The 25,511-nt window shown below is 38.4% G+C and overlaps 1 protein-coding gene across 1 annotated transcript in view; it reads right to left on the reverse strand.

Moving 5' to 3' along the window:
• Positions 1–25,511, reverse strand: part of LOC149770731 (uncharacterized) — a 49,269-nt gene that overhangs the window by 16,109 nt on the left and 7,649 nt on the right. Inside the window, exons 8-12 of the mRNA XM_089949190.1 lie at positions 20,879–20,976; positions 15,933–16,189; positions 13,197–13,254; positions 12,242–12,456; positions 11,153–11,243 (exon numbers count right to left, since the gene is read on the reverse strand). Of these exons, the coding sequence (XP_089805316.1) occupies positions 11,153–11,243; positions 12,242–12,456; positions 13,197–13,254; positions 15,933–16,189; positions 20,879–20,976 (719 nt within the window). The remainder of the gene's footprint in view (positions 1–11,152; positions 11,244–12,241; positions 12,457–13,196; positions 13,255–15,932; positions 16,190–20,878; positions 20,977–25,511) is intronic.

Below are 25,511 nucleotides of genomic sequence, written 5' to 3' on the forward strand. Positions count from 1 at the left end.
CGAAAAAAACTCATTCAAACGGCCTCCAAAGAGGTCATCGATACCGTGTGCGAATGTTGTTTGAACGTTTTGAAAGGCACGATCCCTTTGTCCAAACACCAGAAACAATGCTTAGGCAAACATCGTCACGTTCTTCGCCAAATGGTTCAAAAGAAAATTCCCATTCGTCAAAAAAAGAAGATGTTGGTCCAACGTGGAGGTATTTTACCTCTCTTGTTAGGCCCCATACTGAAAGGAGTCTTGGGAACCATGTTGGGAGGACTGATGGGAGCAAGATAAAAAGGCCTCGGAAGTTCCAAGATCTCAGAATCGACCCCTGACAACCCCATGGAAGGACGAAAACTAGCTTTAGTGCCTTACAAACGATGGATGGAATACCATCGGTGGCAAGAACAACGCACCCCGCATTTACCTCCCAATCCCCATTTGAGCGAGATGTCCCAGTTACAACACGAATTGCAATCCTTGATGGATCGCCAAGATTTGTCCGAAACAGAAAAATCGCAAAAGTACGGTCAACTCTTGCAAAGACTGCAACTCTTTCACCAGAAAGCTTTAGACGAAACAGCTTTACCCACTCTAAAAGATTTTAAGACCTTGATGAAAAGTCCAGCACCATCATCATCATTACCACCACTACCATCCCCATGGGTCACCAGAGATGCTACCCCACAAAGACCTGAGGAAGAAGAGATGCGCGAAGTGTTTCAAACACCGTCAGCAGCTCCCATTTCGAGTAAGATTGCAGCATCCTTGTTGACTCCGTCCCCCACACCCCAACGAGAAGAAATGAAAGCTTGGGTTAAAAAGATGATGTCCACGCCTCCTTCGACAGAAGTGAAAAAGAAAGAAGGGAAACCAGAAGCGAAAAAAGAAAAGAAAACCAAAGCCATTCCATTGCCACCTCCACCACCACCACTACCTTCTACTTCTACTCCCGTAGCCCATCGGACACGTAAATCCGTTTCCAAACCACCCTTTCGACCCACCCAAAGTAGCATCACCGAAGAGTGGGTGACTTATTAACACAGCAAAAAAATGGAAAAAGTCTTAGCTAGCATTTACTACGATCCCTCGCATCCTGCAGGTTACGCAGGAGTTCAAAAATTGTATCGTGCTGCCAAAACGCGACTGAAAAGTCTCCGTTTACCTCAAGTGCAACGATGGTTACAAGAACAAGCTACCTACACTTTGCACAAACCCATTCGACGCAAGTTTGCCAGAAGTCGCACCCAAGTGGAAGGCATCGATCATCAATGGCAAGCCGATTTAGCCGATGTCTCTCATTTGGCCAGCTACAATCGTGGCTACAAATATTTGTTCTGTGTCATCGACGTCTTTTCCAAATTTGCTTGGGTCGTGCCCTTGACTTCCAAATCGAGCAGCGAGTTAGTGCGAGCCCTGCAACGGGTGTTGAAACAAAGCGGTCGTCACCCTCTTCGATGGCAAACGGACAAAGGCACCGAATTTCTGAACCAAGCTTTCCAAAAAGAATTAAAGAAACGTGACATTCATTTTTTTACCACCGAGAATCCCGAAACCAAAGCCAGCATCGTGGAACGTTTTCAACGCACTTTGAAAGAACGCATGTGGAAATATTTTACGCATCACCACACTCTGAAGTACATCGACATCTTACCGCATCTGGTGCAAGCGTACAACCAATCTTACCATCGAAGCATCGGACGTGCCCCGCAAGACGTGACTCCCGACAACGAAGTGCTGGTGTTCGAGCGTCTGTTCGGTACGTCCCCGACGAGGGCTGTCCCCAAGAAAAGTGGAGAGTTGACCGTAGGAGATTGGGTGCGCATTGGCAAAACCAAACGCACTTTCGACAAAGGTTACTTACCTAACTGGACGACCGAATTGTTTCGCGTCACTGGACGAGTGCATGGCCGTCATCCTGCCGTCTATAAATTGGAAGACATGAACGGAGAAGTGCTCAAAGGAACGTTTTATTTGCCCGAGTTACAACGTGTCACCAAAAAAGAAGACGACGTGTACGACATCGAAAGCATTCTCGAACGCAGAACCCGTAAAGTGGGCAAACGACGTGTCAAAGAAGTCAAAGTACGTTGGAAAGGATATCCACCCAGTTTCGATTCTTGGATCGACGCTTCGCAAGTCATCGACTATAAAAAGAAGTGACCATCATGCCCTTTCACACAGCAGACGCAGCTACGTCGACCACTCCTCCTTCACCTAGTTCTTCTGTGCAAGATTTACAAAAACAACCCTTGTGGGTGTGGTGTGGAGAACGTGTGCCTAAAACGCAAATCGTCTTTTTCTGCCAAATCTTCGTGGTGTATTGTGTCATCGGGGCAGCCATCGCCAATTTGAGTTTGCAACAAGGAGACAAACAATTGTGGACCATTTTATTGAGCAGTTGCATCGGTTACCTGCTTCCCAATCCCTCCCTGAAATTCTCCTCGAACGGGAACGTTGTGTCCAGTGCCAGTGCCAGTCACCACTCCAACAACCACAACCAGAACCCCATTTTGGGCGGAGACACACCTCTGACGTCCAGTAATATCCCCTCGGACAGCCACAGAACTCTGGAATTATGAGTCACCAAAACCAATTTTACTTAACTTTACCCAGTGACAGTTCCATGGAGGTGTTTCCCCACAACACGTTGTGCTGTTACACGGCCAAATTACCTCAAGCCATCCCCTTAGATCACGAAGCCCATTGGGAAGTGGCTTTAGTAGAAATGATTCACCCTACACAAATCCAAAACATCACCGAAAAACAAAACTTTTTTGAGGTGGAAATCCTGAACCAACAATTACAAGAAGCCATGACTGACATCGGGTTTTCAGGGATCACAAGACCAGCCAGCAAACCAACCTTCAGTATCTACACCGTGAAAATTCCAGCAGGGTTTTATTTTAGTGGTCAACATTTGGTGGACACTATTGTGGACAGGTTCGAGTTCGCCTTTGGCAAAGCCCTGAACAAAGCCAAAAAAAGTGTCACCCTGGAGTACCATAAAGTGGCTCGTCGCTTACTGATGAAATTTCCAGATACGGACACATTGTCCTTCAGGTTCAATGGTATTTTGTTTGAAATTTTGGGTGGACATTCAACAATGGTCACAAACAATTGGAGCCCCAAGATCAACAGTAATATGGATTTTTACAAAGCTTTTGGAAAACCGGTAGAACTGAACCAAGGAATGAATTTAATGTTCGTGTACTCCGATGTGGTGGAGTATAACGTGGTGGGACACACCTCTGTGCCATTACTGCGTGTCATTCCTTTCAAAGTGGATTCTACCACGAACGTTGACGAGGAAGGTGGAAACACTTACCACGTCCACCGCGAATTTGTCCATCCTCACTATTTGCCGGTCAGCAAGTCGTATTTGGACACGGTCAACATTACTATAAAAGGAGATTTGGGACAAAATATTCCATTCACCAAAGGAAAAGTCACGGTGAAACTCCATTTTCGAAAACGGTTCTCTCACGACTCGTAAGTCATGTATCCAGTGTACCGAGGGGTGGCTCAGCAGCGAGGACACGGTTTAGGAGACATGTTAAAATCGGCCTTTCGTTCGGTGGCCCCGGTGTTGAAACCGATGGTGACACGCGGATTGCACGCCTTGAAAGATGCGGCACTGACGCAAGGCAAAGAATTTCTCCAAAATGTCATCATCGACAAACAAAACCCTAAAGAAGCCTTCATGAGGGCAGGCAAAAATGTCTTGCTGCAAACGGGCAAAGACATTTTAGGCCGACGAGACACACCTATAAATGCCCTGCACGCTACCGAGTCAAGCATTCAGCAAGGACAAGGCAGAAAGAGACGAAAAAGAAAACACCCTTTCACCAGACTTCAAGCTAGAAAGGCCAAGAAAAGAAGAACCGTTCGAGACTTAGACGTTTTCGATTATTGAGAAAAGAGACAAAAAAAATGATGCACCGAGAATCTTGCGCTTGTTCCAAGACGGAACTGGATCTGTTTGCCATGCCCCCTACCATGATGACGATGCAAGAATCCCAATGGGTGGAATTTCACCCCGTCTCCTCATTGACAGCCTCAGCTCCCATCGAGTTTGAAATCAAAGGACAGCCCGAAGATTACATCGATCTGAATAGCAGTTACTTGTACTTGAAAGTCAAAGTTGTCGATGAGGACAATTCGACCCTAGATGGCGATGAGGTAATAGCTCCCGTCAACAATTTCATGCATTCCTTGTTTAGCGGAGTGGACTTGTACTTGAACAACAAACTGGTCAGCAGCAGCATGGATACTTACCCTTATCGAGCGTACCTGGAAAATCTCTTGACGTACGGAATAGATGCCAAGAACACTCATCTCAATGCCTGTGTGCTATGGGAAGCTGACGAAGCAGGCCAGTTTGAAGAATTCGAAATTATTACAAAGGATAAAGATAAACCATACAATGAGGGATTTACAGAACGAAGAAACAGAATCAAAGATGGACAGAGTTTAGAACTGATGGATCGTTTGCATTTGGACATGTGGTTACAAGAGAAATATTTGCTAAACGGGGTGAATGTCCGCCTGAGACTGAATCGTAGCAGTACCGCTTTCCATTTGATAGGTAAAACTGCTTGCAAAACTGTCATCGAGGAAGCCAGGCTCTACGTACGACGCGTAGAAGTGTTACCTAAAGTGGGTAACGACATCAGTCAGACGTTGAGCAGAACGACCGCTAAGTATCCCATCCGACGCGTGGAAGTGAGAACCTTCACCATTCCCAAGGGACAACGATCCATGATCGAAGATCATCTGTTTCAAGGACAGCTACCCAAACGTTTGATCGTTGGTATCGTCGAAAATACAGCCTTCAACGGAGATTTGGGTAAAAATCCTTTCCACTTTCAACACTTTGGCGTGTCCAAGATCGAAGTCAGTCGCGATGGCAAGACCTTGTGTACCCGACCTTTCGAACCTGACTTTGAGAAGAAGAATTACTTGAGATCGTACTTGTCCCTGTACGAAGCCACCGGCCAGTTAGGAACCAACACCAGTCACGGTATTACGTACGAGGATTACACAGGAGGCTATGCTTTGTGGGCTTTCGATTTCACTCCTGACCAAGGCAGCGACGAGGGACATTTCCACCCTATAAAATCTGGCCAGATTCGTGTGGAAATTCAATTTGCAAACCGAATCCCTGATGAAACGGTGAACGTCATTCTGTATGCAGAATTCGACAATACCATAGAAATCAACAGTTTGAGAGAAGTCATTCTAGATTACTAGAAACCATGGAAGACTGTTATCCCTCTTTACCTAGTGGAGAAACTTTGGACATGAAATGTGAGGAGACTGTGGAAGAAGTGATCATGATGAAGTCAAGATGGCCAGAACAAGAAGCCCATTTAGTCTCCTGTTTTGCCAAACACTTGGTCGACAAAATGACGGAATTGATCAAGAAAAATTGTTATGGATGTCAAAACGATCATCTCAGTCAAATTCAACACGATAAATGCCTGATGTTGAGTCAAGAAGAAAAATTGGACGAGTATCTGGACGAAGCTTGGAGTCTCATCTCGAACAAAGACGTGTTGCACCAGTGGTATAAAGACTTGCGTGAACATTCTTGTCCACCATTAACCACTCAAGAGATCCATCGTATCGAAGCTCTCCTGAATCAGAGTGAGGAAACAGAACGAATAACCGTTTATTCGTCAGACATTTTCAAGCAAAAAGTCAGGATCGAATTGACGACTTATTATTACCTGTGAAGAAGAAAAAAACACAAATCAATGGATACCTGGGAACTTTATTACCTTTTGAACCATAGTTCGTATACGGCTTCTTGGAATCCTGTCGTCTGTGCTAAAGATGAACTCCCTCATCGCAAACCTAAAGACCATCAAGCTTACGTGATCAACACGGACGAAAGTCATCTCCCAGGAACCCACTGGGTAGCCGTCTACTTTCCTCAAGAAGGATGTGTGGAATATTTCGATTCGTACGGATTGCCCCCTTTGGAAGACGATATCATCGACTTTATGAGAAGAAATGCTCAAACCACCCGATTCAATAATGTGAAATTACAAGGCACAGATTCCTTGGTGTGTGGACAGTACTGTGTGTATTTTCTGCATCATCGCAGCCTGGGCTATTCCTTAGAACATTTAGTGACTCATTTTGATCCTCGTTCTTCTGCTAGAAACGATGTGAAAGTAGATCGATGGTTTTGTGACCATTATGCTTATCTTTTGTCTCAAGCTAGGAAACGTAGTGTCCATCAATGGCCTAATGATTTCCAACAGTGGAAATCACAATTTCATTCACAATGTTGTCAGCCCTGTTTAAAGTAGATTGTATTTGAAGAAAAAAATGTTTGTGATTTGAAAAAAATTGTTTGATGTTATAGTGTTGGATTATTGTTAAAAATGTTGTTGTTTAGTGTTAAGTGATTTTTGAATAAAAAAATGTTGTGTTTTGAAAAAATGCTTTTGTCTTTTGTTTAGCTATAAGAATGTTGAATTGATGCTCTTTCATTTCTTACTATCCCTCTCATGACACTCACTGAACGTTGCGGCTCGAAAACCGTGTGGGGGATGTTTTCCTTCACGTCCGCGCTTTCACTTTAAGAACCGGGGTTGTTTCCAGTCTAACCATCCATTGTCGACTCATCCTCCTACGAAGATGTGCTCCAAACTAGCTAAGCTCAACGAAGCCTACGTGAATTTGCATAGGGTCAGACACAGTCTGATACCGAAGCCAGAAGAAATAGAGAATGTGAGAATGTTAAAAATCACTGAAGACCTGATAGAAGAGCTCTTCAGAGAAGAAGTGAACAGGGAGAAAGAAGAATGGACAGAGAAGTACAGACTTCAAAAACAGCAGCAACAGCAACAACAACAGCAGCAGCAGCAACCTGAACCTGACAGAGGCTTTGTCGATTGCCGTATCGACACCAAAGAGTTCTTCTTCTCTTTCCGAAGAAGCAGACCTATTGCCAGAAAGTCTATAATCAGAGGACATCGCATTCTTAGAAACTAAAAAAAGAATGCCATAGCAAAACAAAAAACAGCCCTTTTCAGGGCTACCCAATACTCTAGAAAAGAAATAACTATTAATTTGCCAATGTGTGTAGGTGGAGTAGTGTGTATATAAACACTAACTCTTTTATAAAAAATGTGAGGGTATGTGTTTGTGTGTTTGTGAGTTTGTGTTTGTAAGAGCTCACGTAACTTGGTATGGATAGTAGATTAAAATGATGTTAGTTTTTTGGCTGTTAGAGGTGTATATTTGGGGTTAGATTGGATTGCTTTGCGTATGTGGATAGTCTATTGAAGTGATTAATAAAAAATTTTAGAATAGTGAGTGAGTGTTTCTTTTAGGTCCGCGCGTTGTTGTTGATTTTGGTCACGATCTAGGTAAGATCCATTTTATGTTTTTTAGGGGATGTTTTCCATCACGTCCGCGCTTTCACTATAAATTGAAACTCGTTCGGCAGTCCAGCTACCCTTGTTGATTGATCAACACAGCCAGAAGAATGACTAGCAGAATAGTGAAACTGTTAGAACTCCAGATGCACCTGGAATATGCCAGGCGGATAGTAAACGAACTATCAGCGGAGGCTATAGTAGAAGAAGCAAGAATAAAGAAGGAAGAAGAGGAGAGAAGACAGAGGGAAGAAGAAGAAAAGAAAAGAGAAGAGAGGATGTCGTTCAATATTCCCGAGACAGAGGATTGGGGTGTTGAAGCGAATCATCCTCCCTCTGCGCTCCCCAGAAGAAAGGTGAAAGAAGACTGGGGAAGAAGATGCGTGTGCGGCGCCAGGCCAGGACGGTGCAACCATTAGATAGGTGCATCTGGAGTTTAAAAAAACAGCCCTTTTCAGGGCTACCCAATACTCTAGAAAAGAAGTAACGATAGATTTGCCAATGTGTGTAGGTAGAGTAGTGTGTATATAAACACTAACTCTTTCTTAAAAATTGTGAGGGTATGTGTTAGTGTGTTTGTGTTTGTAAGAGCTCAGGTATGTTAGTGTGAATAGTAGATTATGGGTTTCTTAGCGTATGTGAAGAGTATAGTTGGGGTTATATTATATGAAATGAAAAAAGTGGGGATGTTTTCCTTCACGTACGCGCGTTGTTGGGTCATGATCTAGGTAAGATCCATTTTATGTTTTTAGGGGGATGTTTTCCTTCACGTTCGCGCTTTAAGTATAAAACTAACAGTGTTTGCCATTGGAGCCCATTCTACGGAATAAGCAAACAAGAAGATGCCAGCAGCTTCAGCTTTGTACAACAACCTTATGGGAAGTTGGTATTGGATGGTGGATGGATTGAATGTAGCAGAAAGGCTTGAACAGGAATGGAGGCATGCAGTGACAAAAGACTTCGTCTCAAGACAAGTAACCAGCCTCCACTTAGCCATCGATATAGTAAAAGAAATGATAGAGGATGAGGAGAAGAGAATCAGAGGTTTAATTAACCCACCGTATGTGAAAGTGGGTAAGTTGAAAGAAGCGATAGTTTATGTGACAAGTGTAAGGTGTTTTTTAGAAGACATTGTGGAATGGACAGATTGGTGTTTCGCGAAGTGGGGCTTAGACAAGCTTAAGAAAGCGGAAGAAGTAATGAGGAATGTGCTGACCGAAGAGGTCAAGAAGATCAAAGAAAAGTGGTCAAAGGAAAGAAAAGAAGAAGAAAATAGAAAGAAAAAGGAAGAACTAGAGAAACTAAATGCAAACTGGATGAAAATCCAAGAGAAGTTCCGAGCCATGGGTCACCCGGACTGGTTGCCGGAAACAGAAAAGAAAAAGAAGAAAGGAATGATGGACAAAATAAGAGGATGGTGGAAGAAGTTAAGAAGTTAAAAGAAGAAAAAACCCAAAGGCCCTTTTCAGGGCCAGCCATATTTCTCGAAAAGAGATAGTCTTTGAATTGCCTACCCCTTTTTTAAAAAATTTTTTTAAAATTTAAAAAAAAAATCCCATGTTAATTTCCTTTGTCGCTATATGTTCCCACGATTTTTCTCCATGTTCAAATCCCCTTGTCGCTCAACAGTCCCACGATTTTTCTCCATGTTAAATTTCCCTTGTCGCTATATGTTCCCACGATTTTTCTCCATGTTAAATTTCCCTTGTCTCTATATGTTCCCACGATTTTTCTCCATGTTAAATTTCCATTGTCGCTATATGTTCCCAAGGGGTCCTGTAATGCTAATTCCCATTGTCGCTATCCTATCCCACATAACTACTCTCCTGTTTGCCAATTTCTTCCGTGACAAAGTACAAACCATCAGAGATAAGCTTGACACCACAATTTCAATTGACTCGTTGTCACCATACAGTTGGGACACAGAATTTGAGCGGCAACCATTAGCAGCATTTGAACCTGTCTCTCTGGATTTTGTACGTACAATCCTGATGAAGAGTGCACCAAAGTCATGTGAACTTGATCTAATTTCAGCATCACTAATACTTGAGTGCTTCAGTATTGCCTTCACTAACTGATGTTATTAATACCCCTCTCTCATCTCATCCGGGGAATTCCCATCATTTTTCAAAAATGCCCATGTAAAGCCTCTGCTGAATAAACCAACAATGACCAAAACGATTTAAAGAACTACCGCCCAGTTTCTAATCTCCCATTTATATCAAAAGTCTTAGAAAAGGTTGTTCTATCCCAGCTTGTATCTCATCTAAATTCAAACAGTCTTTTTAGCAATGACAATCTGCATATCGCCCTTGCCATAGTACTGAAACTACTCTTCTAAAAGTAGTTAATGACATTCTCTCTGCGTTGGATAGCGGAAAGATTACAGTTCTCACCCTCCTTGATTTGTCTGCAGCATCTGACACAATAGATTACGATATATTACTTCACCGTCTCCAGTATGTATTAGGCATTCATGATACATCCTTACTGTGGTTCAAGTCCTACCTGGTCAACAGGACACAAATTGTATCTGCAAATGGAATACACTCCAGCCCAGTTGATCTATGTTGTGGTGTTCCACAGGGATCTGTTCTTGGATCTGTTCTCTTCATTATGTACACTCAGTCGCTCTCAAGTGTCATAGATCGCCATCCAGTGTCTCATTAATTGTACGCTGATGACACCCAAATATACAAATCTAGCCACCCAAATGAAGTTGATGCTACCGTCCAAGGTGTAGAGAGGTGCATTTCTGATGTGAAATCATGGATGACATGTAACAAGCTGCAGATGAATGATTATAAAACTGAGGCCATTCTGAGCGCAACACAAATACTTTCCAATTCATATCCTTTACCTCAGACAATAAATATCAGCAACACCAACATTAAATTCACACAATCAGTACAAAACCTAGGTGTTACTCTGGACAGTACTCTCACATCGCACCAATATGTCATGAATATATGCAAGGCTGTATATCTTGAGCTGAGACGCATCAGCTCAATTAGCAAATACCTTTCAGCTGATGCCACTAAAACACTTGTTTATTAATTAGTACTTTCAAGACTGGACTATTGTAACTCAATTCTGTCTGGTTCATCTCAATATCTGCTCCAGAAACTTCAAAAAGTTTAAAACACAGCTGTTCGGATCATATTTAGAGTACCACGATGTGAGCACACCTCCCCACTGCTCTGTACCCTACACTGTCTATCCACTCGGTCCAGAATCAAAAACAAAATTTGTTATCTGTGCTACGTTTCACTGTCGGACTCTAGTCCAACATACCTATCCGCCCTCACCCATGTGTACACACCAGCAAGATACTTACGCCCCTATTCTGACAATGTTTTCTAATTTCATGGTGTTTGTTTTTGTAATCATACCACTATATGTTTTTTTTTATCTTATATGTGTTGTCTAATGTTGTAAAGTGCTTAGAGCTTTTAAAGATTAGGCGCTATACAAAGTCCTCATTATTATCATTATTAGTGTAGGGTTTAACGCCATTTTTTCAGCACACGATAGACTTTACATGGCGGCCAGTATTAATGGTGGAGGACGAACCCGGGAAATCCCCGGAAAGAACCACCGACCCACGAGAAGCTACTGGCAAGCTTTCTCACATACCCACATTGGCCAAATCCGAGACTCGAACCCACGCAGACAGATGTGAGATAGCAGTGATCCGTAACGGAAAGCGCTTTAGATCACTCGGCCACTTGCGGCCCCTGAGAGAGAGAGAGAGAGAGAGATGGCATACATACACAAGATTAGAGAGAATAAAATGGTTGTGTTGCCGAAAAAGATGGCGAACTTGAAGTCCATACATGCAGCACCTATCATATATCCGAGTCCCTGTGAAATAAAAAGAAAGATATATATATATATATATATATATATATATATATATATATATATATATATATATGTGTGTGTGTGTGTGTGTGTGTGTGTGTGTGTGTGTGTGATGGTTATTGTCTTCAACGTACAATGTGACCCATGTGCAATTATTGCCGACGCATATTAAAATAGACGTCAATGGTGTAAGAATAAATAACCTGTCAGATGAAAATTAAAATTTAGTTTTACTCTCTTGTCGTTTCCTTTTTATACCTACAGCGTAGTACAGTTCTGCACGACGTAATTATGTTCGTATACAATAGTGCCTTTAAAACTGTGGTAAAAATATTGTTAAATGTCCCCATAAAGTATCCATCAAAGACGTGAGAGGCATCCTACTTCTTTTTATTTCTATGATATTATTAATTTCGTCAATTTCAGGAATGTAGTAATCGCTTTGTGATTTTCCAAACACCTAATGCCCAGTTGTGTTAGAAACGTCGTTTCGTTTCTCATTGGCTAATTGGCTCGAGCATGAGCAGAAGGGTAAAAGTTTTGTTTTGTTTTGTTTTGCTTAACGGACCGATTATTTTCGTATTAAGACCACTCTTTATTCCAAATGCCCATCATATCCTACTTTTTGCAAAGGTTCGTCTGTCTGTTTGCAGTTCATACCAGTCTGCCTTTTATCTGAGACCAAAACGTCTAAAATTTTGACATAAAATCGGATTCTGACCGCTGGTGGAAAAAGTTCGAGTCCAAAAATGAGGTTTTCCCTCTGTATTTTGTAAAGCGACTAGAAATTTCAGACTATTTGGTATCATTGTAGAGCTACATCTGTCTACCTTTCTATTATATCACCCACATTAGTGTATCATACATGACCTTGACGCTACAGAACTCGGCATTAGGCTACTACCTCCTGCCACTTAAATGCGTAGCCAAGGGTTACTGTGTTAAACTTACCTTATATGTAAACTTAAACTAATATGGTCACTGCCTTATCATCTTACCTGGGCGTTAAGAGCGTTCAGCAGTAAAATCAAGAGACTGATGAAGAACTGAGGAACACCGTTGAGGCCCGCCATCCAGTAAGCAAGGGTGTAATATAAAACCGGAAGTGCAAGCAACAAAGGAAGTTCTGTTAAACTCTTTGCTACATAGTAAGCAGAAACTCTGTAAGCCTTGGCTGCCGTCTCCTTCGTAATCACTCCTCTCTCTAAAGGAACTTTAATGAACAATACATTTATATATTTTGCTAATTTTTAAAATATTATTTTTAATTTTTTGTGTGGTTTAACGCCATTTGTAAGCAAAAGATAGGCTATATATAGCGGACAGTATAAATATTGGAGTCAGATCCCGGGAGAACACGAGAAGAACCACCGACCCAAGACAATCTATTGGAAAGATTTCTCACATACTAAGAATGGCTGTGAACCAAACCCAAGCAGAAAGAGGTGAGATTGTAGTGATCGGTAAAGGTGAGTAATTTAGACCACGGTCACCTTTAAAGGCGAGCGCTTTAGACAATGACCACCATTAAAGGTGAGCGCTTTATACAACGGCCACCTTTCTATTCCTGAAAGAAAATTTATTTGCGGGGTCTTTATTCTGCAATATTGTATTGTAAATATCTGCTGAGGAAGCGAATATGAACTTTCACCACATGTAATTATTCATCAAAATTTGGGTAAATGAATGAATAAAAAATAACATTTCATATTCGTTTATAATTACAAGGCTGGAAAAATTCCTTTTTAAAGACAAATTTATACAATGCTCTTCCCAGACGCTCTGAGTTTAATTCAAACAATTAAATATTTAATGATATTGCGAATTTTGCATTGGATTGGGATAAAATCCTCGTCTGTTAAATATGGGATGCGATGGAATATCAGTTCAATAATTAAAGCGATAAAACAGGTAAAAGTTTTGACAGATTTTGATCGAAATGTTTTAACTCACACGAGGTTATGGCATCCATGGCTGGCGTAAAAGTCCAATATGTCACGCAGACAAATAGCTGCAATAAAAAATATTTTAGAAGAATTGTGAGCAAGTTTCTAAAGTAAATGTACTCCCTTCCCGCATCCCATTTCTACCCCTACCCCCAATGGAAACGTGTCTGTAAGAAAGTGCATAACTGAAAATAGTGCGAGTACAATGATAGGTCAGCACGAATATCCATTTCTAATGAAAATTATATGTACCGAATATCATATTAATTTACTGAAGAAAACAAATGACGACAGTATGATTAAGTTTGTCATACATATAACACCTTTTGATTTGGTCGGATAAGGCAATAAATTTTTTTTTAATGTCCCTGAAGAACAATGTTTTGTGAAGATATACCTTTTTGATGATGTTAGTAATAAGCGACAGGTTCAATAGCGATTCATAAAGTACGCAAGACAAGCTGCTTTCACAAGATTCTGTCTTTTAGCATTCAGATGCACGACAAAAAGGTAAAAACTTTTAGAGATCACAAATATTTGTTGATAAGCGGAGGATGACAATAACATGTAGAAAATGTCCACTTAAAATTGTGAAACAAGTTGCATGGACAAGATTCTGTCATACACTACACAATGATTTATGTCTAAAGAATCACAACCTAAAGAAAATAAAAGGAACTTTGTGGTTTGTGGATGTGCGCATCTTCGGATGATGGTCATTTCATGTACCAAGTTTCAAAGAGATCCACGGAAATCTGTCATTCAGTTAATTCAGCGGCAAGGCGAAAAGTGGCAATAACACTAACAAGGATACCATGAGTTAAGAAATTTGCCGATATGCCTATTTTCAGACGAAGACCTGAAATGTACTTTCATGACGATCTATTGAAACTTGTGTGACTAGATGTGTTCACAAGTCAAGTATATGTAATATATTACACAAAGAAGTATGACAAAATGGGCAATATATCTAAATAATTTACAGGAGGGCAGTAATTATTGGAAAGGCTCATAAAAGGATGATGTGTCTTCCCGTTCCTTATCTTCATTGCGAGCCAGTAAAATCCACGAGACTAGCTGCGTTAACATAATTATGCTAAAGACTAAATTTAGCTGCAAGATGAAAAAGGGCAATAAGTCTAAACAAAATAAAATTGTAGGAAAACTGATATTTGTCTAGTATATTCAGACAATAACCACATTCGGTACCATGTTTCACATCATTCCATCACAAAATACCACTAGTTAGCTTCTCAAAATGACAATAATTGTACCACAAAATGTTGTGCCAAAGCGAATTTTTATATAATTACCAAACAATTGACCAGGTTTCTTGGACATCGATGGGAAAATGTGAGGCATGTAGATTTTGTCACACACCGTGCTCGGCTGCATGTAAACAATTGAACATAAATACATTTATAAATGTCAGCTTGAGACAGTTTCGTTTCAAATAGTTTACCATGCAATGCTTTCAGTTGTGGGTCAAAAGAGGCAGTATATCCAAAAATGAATTCACAGTGTCATGGCAATCCATCAAAACCTGGGGGACTCGATGCGTTCACAAGACTGTGTGCCGGACATGAGGACGGACGGACATGAATTTTCCTATACTACCTCTTTATAATATCAAAATATTATGAAAACCCTTAGTACATTCAATACTTCTTCTGCAGAGAGGGAGCCGCTGTAGCTCAATTGGTGGAGGGTCGGACTCGTAATTCAGGGGTCGCGGGGTAAATCTCGGTTGTTAGCTTCAGGGTATCCATCAGAAAGATATTTAACTATATTTTCTCAGCGTGGTATATCTAGTAGGTTTTTTTTGCTAAAGGTGCCTCTGACAAACCAACTGAACTTGTACAATTTAACCAATAATCTAATTAACTAATTACAATTATTCAAACTATGAATTGTAATCTCTTTGGGGTCCAAACCAAAAAATGCTCCATTTCCTTTTTTGCATTTATTTCTTCGTGCTGAGGGCCTTCTCCTTGTTCTATAAATGTCAATCATGACTCAAGAGAAGCATACGTGAAGCAGTGGAGGTTTTCAACAGTTACAATATATATATATATATATATATATATATATATATATATATATATATATATATATATATATATATATATATATATATATATATATATTCTGGCAACAAGCTTAAAGTTAGAGGAAAATATACACAATATTGTTCACATAAGAAGAAAAAGACTTGACCAGGGTTTATGACGTAGTTTTATACATTTTCAATGTCATTTTCTTTTTCCTTTTGACAGTTAGTTTAAACATATACATTATTTACTTCAAATATATGTTTGTGTGCAATTAATTATGTATTATAACTATTTACACAGATGGAGCGAATACTTGTATGTGCCTTGAACAGATAAACGAACAAATATGAGCCATGTTATGACAACATCATTTTCACAGTCACAACGATTCCGCCGTACACCTATAAATCAACGAAGGCTGAGACAAATGATCTCATTTTTGCATCCAGATACACTGTATGAGATCAAGTTTTCTCATGTAAAATTCGCAATCAGCTTCAAACAATGTACACACAGCAGACAGCGTCAGCATGCAGCCTCAACAATGTTCACTGCACATTTGGGTTTTGGTGAACACTTTAGACCCATACCTGCAATCGGTAGTCAGATAAGAGTGTACGCTCTGGTTTGCGTAACTAGGGTGGAATGATCAACCTGGCGCAACAACATATGACAATAATTATACGCACCAAACCCATTCTGTCTCGAATAGACTCAGTCGTTTGAGGGATTTGAAAGAATGCCAGTCCAAGAGTAACAGCCAGTAATGTGGATTGAAGCAATTCATACAGATGTAGAATTCGCCCACGTGACACTTTAAATGTCCTCCACGACAGCATTCGGAACTGCATCGAAAATGACGTTGGCCATTTCCTCGTTTCTCCTAATGTGTCTTTCAACGTTCTCTGGTCTGAAGAATCTTCTATGGCAATCTGAACTTTTGTACCTGAATAAAAAGAAAACAAAATATTTGTTGACGTACTCGCATACTTCAATATAAATGAGTTTATTAATTAGGTAATCTGGCGTGATTCAGTTATTAAAATGTTCAATCTGCTGAAAACATATTTATATTTGTTCAATTTTGTTATTATGCAAGTTAACGTAGAGATGATTTAAGGTATATAAATCTATGTAAATACTTTTACAACCCAACATATTACGTAGAAAAGCGATGCTTACAGGTATATAAATATATGTAAGTACTCGTACAACCCAAACCATTACGTAGAAGTGCGATGATTACAGGTATATAAATCTATGTAAATACTTGTACAACCCAAAGTATTACGTAGAAAAGCGATGATTACAGGTATATAAATACATGTATGTACTCGTACAATACAAACCATTACGTAGAAAAGCAATGATTAAAGGTATATAACTCTATGTAAATACTCGTACAACCTAAACTATTACGTAGAAAAGCGACGATTACAGGTATATAAATCTATGTAAATACTTGTACAACCCAAACTATTACGTAGAAAAGCGACGATTAAAGGTATATAAATATATGTATGTACTCGTACAACACAAACCAGGACGTGGAAAAGCGATGCTCAAATGTATATAAATCTACGCAAGTACTCGTACAACCTAAACTATTACGTAGAAAAGCGAATCCAAAGAGTAACGCATTGGTTTTAATCATTCAAACCAGCATCCAACGAGGGATAAAGGAAAATAAACCAAAGCAATTGCTACTACTACTACTATTACTGCTACTGCTGCTATTAGTAATAATAATAATAATAATAATAATAATAATAATAATAATATTAATAACAATTTAATAATAATAATAATAATAATAATAATAATTGGAATACAGTCTCAATATCTTAACATTAAATGCTGACTGCTTTTTATAACGTGAATTGTCAATATACATACTAGTTAGTATGAGTGGTTTCCCTCTAATTAATGTGTCCCTCAAACTTAATGACTAAACATGTAACCATACAGGACAAAATGTGCATAAAGCTAAATGTAATCAATCCGGTGTCAAACAAATAAGTCACTGTTACACCTAACCATGAATGTGTTCCTACACTGTCATAATTGCATGCATAAATCTCTCAAAAATAGTTTGAAACTATATGTAATCAACGCCAATAATTAATGTTAAAAAACGTCAAACATTGTGGTTTGTTTGTCAGTGGTTGTCATGGCACTTGCAACATATTTATATGCAATATCATCTTCAAAAAATGGGAGCTAAGTATCTTTCTCACGGAAACTCCGAATCATGAGACCCATGGCTAGTCTAGGCCGGTATCGTAATAAAATTAAATTTAATATAATTCGAACGTAAAGAACGAATTATAAAGAAAGTTTTTAAGTTTTTTAAAAAATATATAGAAGGTTTTCCCGCCTAAAAAGCAACTTATGCTAAAGAAAATCTCCTGTAACTTGCTTATAAAAATTGTTGTACAAAATACTTTGATTTTAGAGGTCAAAAATGGGTATGTCTTCTGAATTTATTGGGATTATATACCATTTGAATATGTCTTAAATACAATTTTCAAATTTATAATGCAAAACGGTCATCCGAAAATGTTGCCACGTGATCCTCGTGTTCAAAGTAGATCGTGATGTTTGATAAGTCTCAAGAGAATCCAATGAATGTGTGTGTGTGTGTGTGTGTGTGTGTGTGTGTGTGTTCTGAGCATGTTATCACGTCAGAGTGAAGCTGAGTCATTTGTCGTAAGTATTTTGTTTTAAAAATACACATTTGGTTTTTAGTATACTGCTCTTATATTATTGTGTGTGTGTGTGTGTGTGTGTGTGTGATTTGGATTTTTTAACATAGCTTTAACACTTTTTCAGTCATATCACTATGATGCATGCAGTGTGGCAGTTTATAGTGATGTCTAGCACTGGGGCATCATTCTGCAACCATGTAACATGATGTCCTACCCAGTCACATTATCCTGACACCAGGCCGACCAGTCCTAACACTACTTTTTAATGCTGAGTACCAAGAGAGGCAGCTCTTAGTACCATTTTTGTAAGTCTTTGGTATGACTCGGCCGTGGGTCGAACCCACGACCTCTCGCATCAGATGCGGACGCTCTAACCATTAGGCCACCCGAGCATTCCCTTTTTATTGGTAATCGGATATTTTCACGTGTTCTTCCGGATGTCATAAGAGGCTACTCGGGTATAAGACACAGTGGTTAAATGGTTAGATTGCAGATATCACCACCAAAAGGTTATGGGTTCTAATCCTACCATCATATCAGCCCGAGAAAGAATGAAGTTTGAGTTATGACGTAATAGCTATACATGTGTGTTTAATGAACATTTACGTAGCATATCGAACTTATGCCTCCATTGGTATCAGCAGACAACAATATTTTGACTCTTAAGAAAATTCAAGTTTTGGCACATCTATTTCAAGTCAAAGGTGAAATGTCGTTGCACTTGTAAGAACGCTTACTATGATGAACACTAGAAGAATAAGCTGCACAAAGTACATTGCTAAGTATTTAGTGTGATGATAGCATGTTTATTGTAACTAACTAAACCTTTAGGCGCTGACTAACCCTCCCAACAGGAGTCAGTACGAGCATTGCTTTATGTATGCGAATAGTTCATCGACTGAAAGTTTCATTCAATCAGACCCTAGCATCACTGAGAGATCTACACAGATCCGCCGACAAAGAATCTAGTAAAGGTCACTCTTTGTTTCTTTCTTTCTGACCTATAACTACACTATCTATGTCATGAAGTCAATCGGTATTATTCCGCCTCAAGACTTGCAAGGATTTCATGCAGAATCGAAGGCATGTCTTACTTACAAACAGTTTGCTTGGTTGCTCCCAAAAAAAGAACAAAAACATGAAATTGTGCATTGATGTCACTAACTAAACTGTTAACCAGTCACATATTTCATCAGTGTTTTTGTAGCCATCATTTTGAGGGTAACAATCGTTTGTATAAGCCTTTGCTAAAAACGTTTAGGACGATGATCACTATGCCACGCGAGAGTTCGGTTGAGCGAGACAAATCGACGGACTTTGTTAGTGGGAAGTGTCATTGCTTTTGCTCGATTCGATATTTTCTGTTCTTAACCAATCGTTGAGCATATATGATGATCAGAGGGACAGATTAATATTACTTTCATTAAGTACAACAAGGAAAGTATAATTAGTTGGTTTATAGGAGTACCGACAATATTTTGATCAGTTAATCTTTGGAAATGCCAAATATTATGGAATATATTATTTTAAGAAAATCGGTTTCTACATCGAACGGATATACACTTTGTATCCTCTGAATACCATTATGATGGTTTAACATATTCACTTTCGAAACATTTGCCGTATAACGGTCCATTCTTGTCGTTATCCATTTGGGGATTTTTATGCACTGTGGTTAAAATTAACTTCTTTATAATGCTTGCATGTAGATGAATTACTTAGAATTTAATTACACATCAACATTTAAATCTGTTGCTCTATCCATCTTTCGAAACATAGTCATCCTCGAACAACGTCAAGTAGACTATCGTACGCAATTTAGCGTATCCAACTGCACGTCAAGTAAGTATGTATTACTAAAGTAATATCTGTTCTTTCCGCTTGAGATATGTTCAGCCCAAACATAGAATTATTGCTGCAAAAACATACAAAATTAAACAAAACTCGATGTGTGTGTGTGGGGGGGGGGATGGGTTGGTGGTGGTGGTTGTGATTTGGATTTTTAATGTAGCTTTAACCATTGTTCAGACATATCGCAGTGTGTCGGTTTATAGTAAAGTCTAGTACTGGGGCATCATGCTGCATATTTGTAGCACGTTATCCTGACATCAGGCCGACCAGTCCTAACACTAACCTCTTAATGCTAAGAGCCAAACAAGGCAGATGCTAGTACTATTTTGAAGAAAACAAACACAAAACAGGTAGATGCTGATTTGATATAATGTTTAAATTCTTATCTCACAACAAAATAATCTTAGCTTAGCCACCCAATAATCGCCTCCCCACAAAAAATAAAAAATCACGACAGGCTCTGAGAGTATTAGTTAGGTACTCTCGCAATAGAGAGTAAATAAAGCAGTAGCGCGGAACGCATGTGTAATTAAATTTCAGGAATATGACACAACAACACACACACTTAATAATTGCTAATTACTTTTTCTATCTACCCAATTACTCGGTTAATTCTACTTTTTCCCGCGCACTACCGTCGTTTAATATATATATATATATATATATATATATATATATATATATATATATATATATATATATATATATATATATATATATATATATATATATATACGACCTTAAATACGAGCGGTGTGTATATTAATTTGGATACCCCTTTGTTACTGCATTGGTGCAGGTTGAATGTGAACTGAAAATCCTACTCCTGTTTTTTTAATTTTTTTTATGAACCAGTGAACATTGGTAAAAAAAGGATTTAAAGTTAAGATAACAGTCTGATGAAAGATCCTGGTATTTTCATGAACCAGGTGCTCACTTCCTTTGTTGGCGTGCAAATGTATACAACTTTCTCCAAAACACCGGCAGAGGTACACTGTTTGACGTGTATCTTCACGAGCTTTGAGGGAAAACAATATATCGAAGTGTTTGGAGCAGAAAAATAATACGGAACTTACCTCTCTCCTCCATATTGAACGCTTCGTTAGTCACACCTTTGGTTAAGGAGTCACTTGTACCCTTCGGGCCAGGTCTATTCAAACAACCTGCATCATGTCTGTAGAAACGTATGGTTGAAAAGTTATTAACAATATTAGACACCAGATTAAAAGGGCTCTTATGATTCAGCTGATAAGATAAACCAGAATTGTCCCTAAATTATGAAGCTCGCTGATACAGAAACTTAACTATATATATATATATATATATATATATATATATATATATATATATATATATATATATATATATATATATAATAACATGACAATTAAGTATTGGTATAAAGCAAATTGATATACCAATACTACTGGTATATCAAATTGTGATCCGCCCATTCCGTAATAATAAGAAAATATAAACATTCTTTCAACTGCAGACCTATATACCAATGATGAATTTCTACTCATTCATCAATCACAAACGACACATGAACATAACGATAAAAGTATCAATAGTCCCAGTTTTCTAAATGAAATTAAAATTGTACACAATTTCATCGGAATCCTTTTATTATTTCCATTCCCCTCTCCCCTCTCCTGCGTACGGGACAAAATAAGCAAAAATCTTGAATGAGAGAGAAAAACATTGTGCTGGACGAAAACATTACAACTGAAATTGTACCAAGTAACCTACAGTAATCTGATTCATTGTAACGGTAACTTTACGCTTTCCTTGGGATCGATATACAGTGTTCATAATATTAATGATACACAGTTGTAAAAGCCAGTAGACACTAGGTCTATATGTTAAATTTGTCTGTTACGAGGCACACACACTGTATCGTTTTTAATGTTTTTTCAAATGTTGTTTCTTAAACCTATTATAATGTTATGAAATCGAGTATTAATTATTTGATATAAAAATGTCAATATGCTCTCTCTCGACTCCTCCTCTCTCTTTGGTTTATCGTAGCTAGATACGGGCGGAATTTGCTTGTGTCATACGACGATGTCTCTGGACCTATGAATGATGGTAAAGCTTAGTCAAACCGTCCGAGAGAGAGAGAGAGAGAGAGAGAGAGAGAGAGAAAGAGAAAGAGAATTGCATAGTCTTTAAAAATGTTACTTAAAGCATAATAATGACTTAAATGAGCTGTCAATATATTAAAATATTTTAATTACCTGTGGGTGGATCGTCATTTCGTGCAGTTTATATTCCACTCTAATTTCTATCCGCCAGTACGTGCATGCCTGGCAGATTAGGTTCAGTGTACATAAAGCAAACCATGTTTGTAGTGCACTACTTTCTTCATAAAAACATATTTCATGTTTAAAATTTGAGTGTGTCTTATACTGATTTAATAAACGTTAATACAAATAGAAACTTAAACGGAAAACAATCAACTTATCAATTTGGATTTGTGATTATGAACAGCTAGATAATTCGTAGAACTATATTTTTGGGCGGACTAACTCGCAGGGATTTGAGAAGTTCATTCACTCTGTCAGTACACAGTTGACGAGAGCACATCGTTACTCCAAATTTATGTATTTTAATGAAAGATATATATATATATATATATATATATATATATATATATATATATATATATATATATATATATATGAGAGACGGAGGATAACAAATATACACAAGACACAATATTTATAAATGACTTGCCGCTACAGTTAGAAAATACTGGATTTGGAGCAAAGATTGGATCCTTAGCTGTGGGGAATCCAACCCTAGCTGATGATATTTCACTTTTGGCTATATATCCTAGCAATCTCCAAAAGCTGTTAGATATAGCATACGACTACAGTAATAAGTGGCGATTCAAGCTTAGTGTCACAAAGACATACATTATCATTGTCGGTCTCCAATACAAGAATTATATCAATATGAAATGGTATCTTGGCCCGTCATGTTTGCCGGTTACTGATTCGGCAACACACCAGGGTCACCGGATTAACTCAAAGCTGACGTCGCATGACGCAATACTCGATGCATGCAAGAAAGGGAAAAAATCTTTTCACGGTCTGTTTGGTATTGACATTAAACCGAATGGTTTAAATCCTTTGGTTTGCTGTAAATGTAATTAAAAAGGTAATTTTCCCTTCAATGTTTTATGGAAGCGAATTATGGTGTAACATTTCAAAAAGTGACCTCGCGTTATTGGATAAAACTCTGAGGTATTTTGGCAAACATTTACAAGGTTTTCTAATACATACAAGATCAGACATTGCCCTGGGAATGCTAGGATGGACATCAGCGCAGTCCGAAATTGATAGAAGAAAATTGATGTTTTTACACAGATTGTGTTTGATGCCTAACAATGTACATACTAAAACGTGTGTTTAACGTTGCGTTATTTCACTTCATTTTGAGCGGATGCATGTCAAGCTGCGGGTTAATTTCAAATTTATATTATACCTCAAAGAAGTTTGACTTGCTCGGGTATCTAACTGATTATTTGCATCATTCTGAAATTCCAGATAAACATAATTGGAAAGAAATTGTAAGGTCAAAAATTGTTGGTCTTGAAAATAGCCTCTGGAGAGTTCGTATGTCTAATCAAGCAGATTTTGATAGATTCTCTTCGATACACGAATACTTACGACCTGCCTCAGTGTGGCTGTCGACTAAAACCAGACAACACTCTAAGGTATTTACATATGTAGCTAAACTATGGGCTGCTGTTCCACAAACACAGCTTGATATGTGTATTAGATGTGGGAATGTTTATGCAGACTTGATACTTCATTGTTGTGTTAGTTGTCCTTATATGTCGAACTTTAGAAATTCTTTTTGGGATTTCCTTACTGATAAATTTCCCCTGAGCCTGCACTGAAAACTCCAAGCTATTCGTCCTGCATGCAGCATACTTTGTCATGCAGTGTGCAGCTATCTTCTGTAAATAAGTTACTGAAACTTGCAACTTATGCAGATGACGAACACTTTGACTGATATTGTGTAAGAATTTGTGTTCTAATATTCTTTTTTTATTTTTAAATATTTATTGATTGTATTCAGATGATTTATTCTTATATCATGTAATCTTCCATGGAAGGAAATAAAGATGATGATGATGATGATATATATATATATATATATATATATATATATATATATATATATATATATATATATATATATATATATATATATATATATATATATGAGAGAGACGGAGGATAACAAATATACACAATACGAAATGTAAAGTATCCTCCCTGGATTCTACAGGAAAATGCTTAATCATAACTTTTTATGAATATAAATAATCCACAATACAACACAGGTTAGAGAATTTTAATTCGTACTCAACGGAGATTCGAGACCGGTCGTCAGTCAAACGGTACCCATTGCCTTTCCCGTCCTATACATATATAGACCAAGCACACATCACCAAAATGTGATGTTATAGTGTCGGTGATACAGGCATCCGTGTACAGCAGACACATCCACATTTCAAACATATTTGTACCAAAATAAATTAAGAAGCTCACTGACACAGAATTCAATTTGTAATGTAACACATATACTTACAGCAATTTTCTTACACTTAATATATGTATATACCAGAAATAAAAATTAAGAAAAAAAAAAAACAGTCGATTTTTCAAGAATCCAGTTATTAAGAGACGCAGGACTAGTTGAACTAGTGTACTTAGTGCAAGTCTACGTTACCTTGCAAGGCTGTATGAAACAATGGATTTAATTCCTCATTTGACAATAATATCACGCAAGTTGTATGGCGACAATGCAAGGCATCAAAATGATGCAACTGTGCTTTATTTTTTGCTACGACACCCACCAATGCTTTTGGCATTGTTTTACTACACCCATGATGAATTGGTAGCAGATAGGACGTTGAGAAATAAAGAAAATTATCACCATTTTGTAAATTTGTTATGTGATAAATGTAGGGTACCCTTTGAAACTCGGTAAAGCAATTTAAGATGGAATCGTGTCACAATTAGTATTTCCAGTTCAGTACCAACGGATACAGTCCTAGTCTATTTTTAGACTAGAATTTTTCCCCTCTCATTTTGGTGGGAATTTAAATGTAATTGTTTATTCTTGAGGATATGAGCTCAGGGTGCGGTGTTCCATGTGTATTTCGGTGACAGTGCACAGTGAGTAATAAGGGTTTAGTGTGTTTGGGTGTGTGTGATTAGGATTTTTAACGTAGCATTAACCAAATTTCAGTCATATCGCTATGATGACTGCAGTGTGGCAGTTTATAGTGATGTCTAGCACTGGGCATCATGCAGGTAGCATGACTTCCCAGCCAATCAAATTATACTGACACAAGGCCGACCAGTCATAACACTAACCTATTAATGCTGACCGCCTAGCGAGGCAACTGTTAGTACCATTTTTGAAAGTCTTTGGTATGACTTGGCAGGGGTTCGAACCCATGATCTCCCGCTACCAAGGCAGACGCTCTAACCACTATGCCACCGGAGCGGTTTCCTTGGTGATGATCCGGAAGTGACATCTGTGTTCCATTGCATTTTGCTTTGTTTATAGTCCAGCCTCTCAAAACAATGTAGGTTAACCTATAACAAGAACTTCACGGTGAAATCATCTTTGAAGGTGTTTTATATTAAACATATTATAGATTATAACAGAGTGGAAAGCTTA

This window comes from Sinohyriopsis cumingii, unplaced genomic scaffold (assembly GCF_028554795.1).
Source record: "Sinohyriopsis cumingii isolate HCF-2022 unplaced genomic scaffold, ASM2855479v2 utg002441l, whole genome shotgun sequence".
In the NCBI taxonomy this organism is placed as follows: Eukaryota; Metazoa; Mollusca; class Bivalvia; order Unionida; family Unionidae; genus Sinohyriopsis; species Sinohyriopsis cumingii.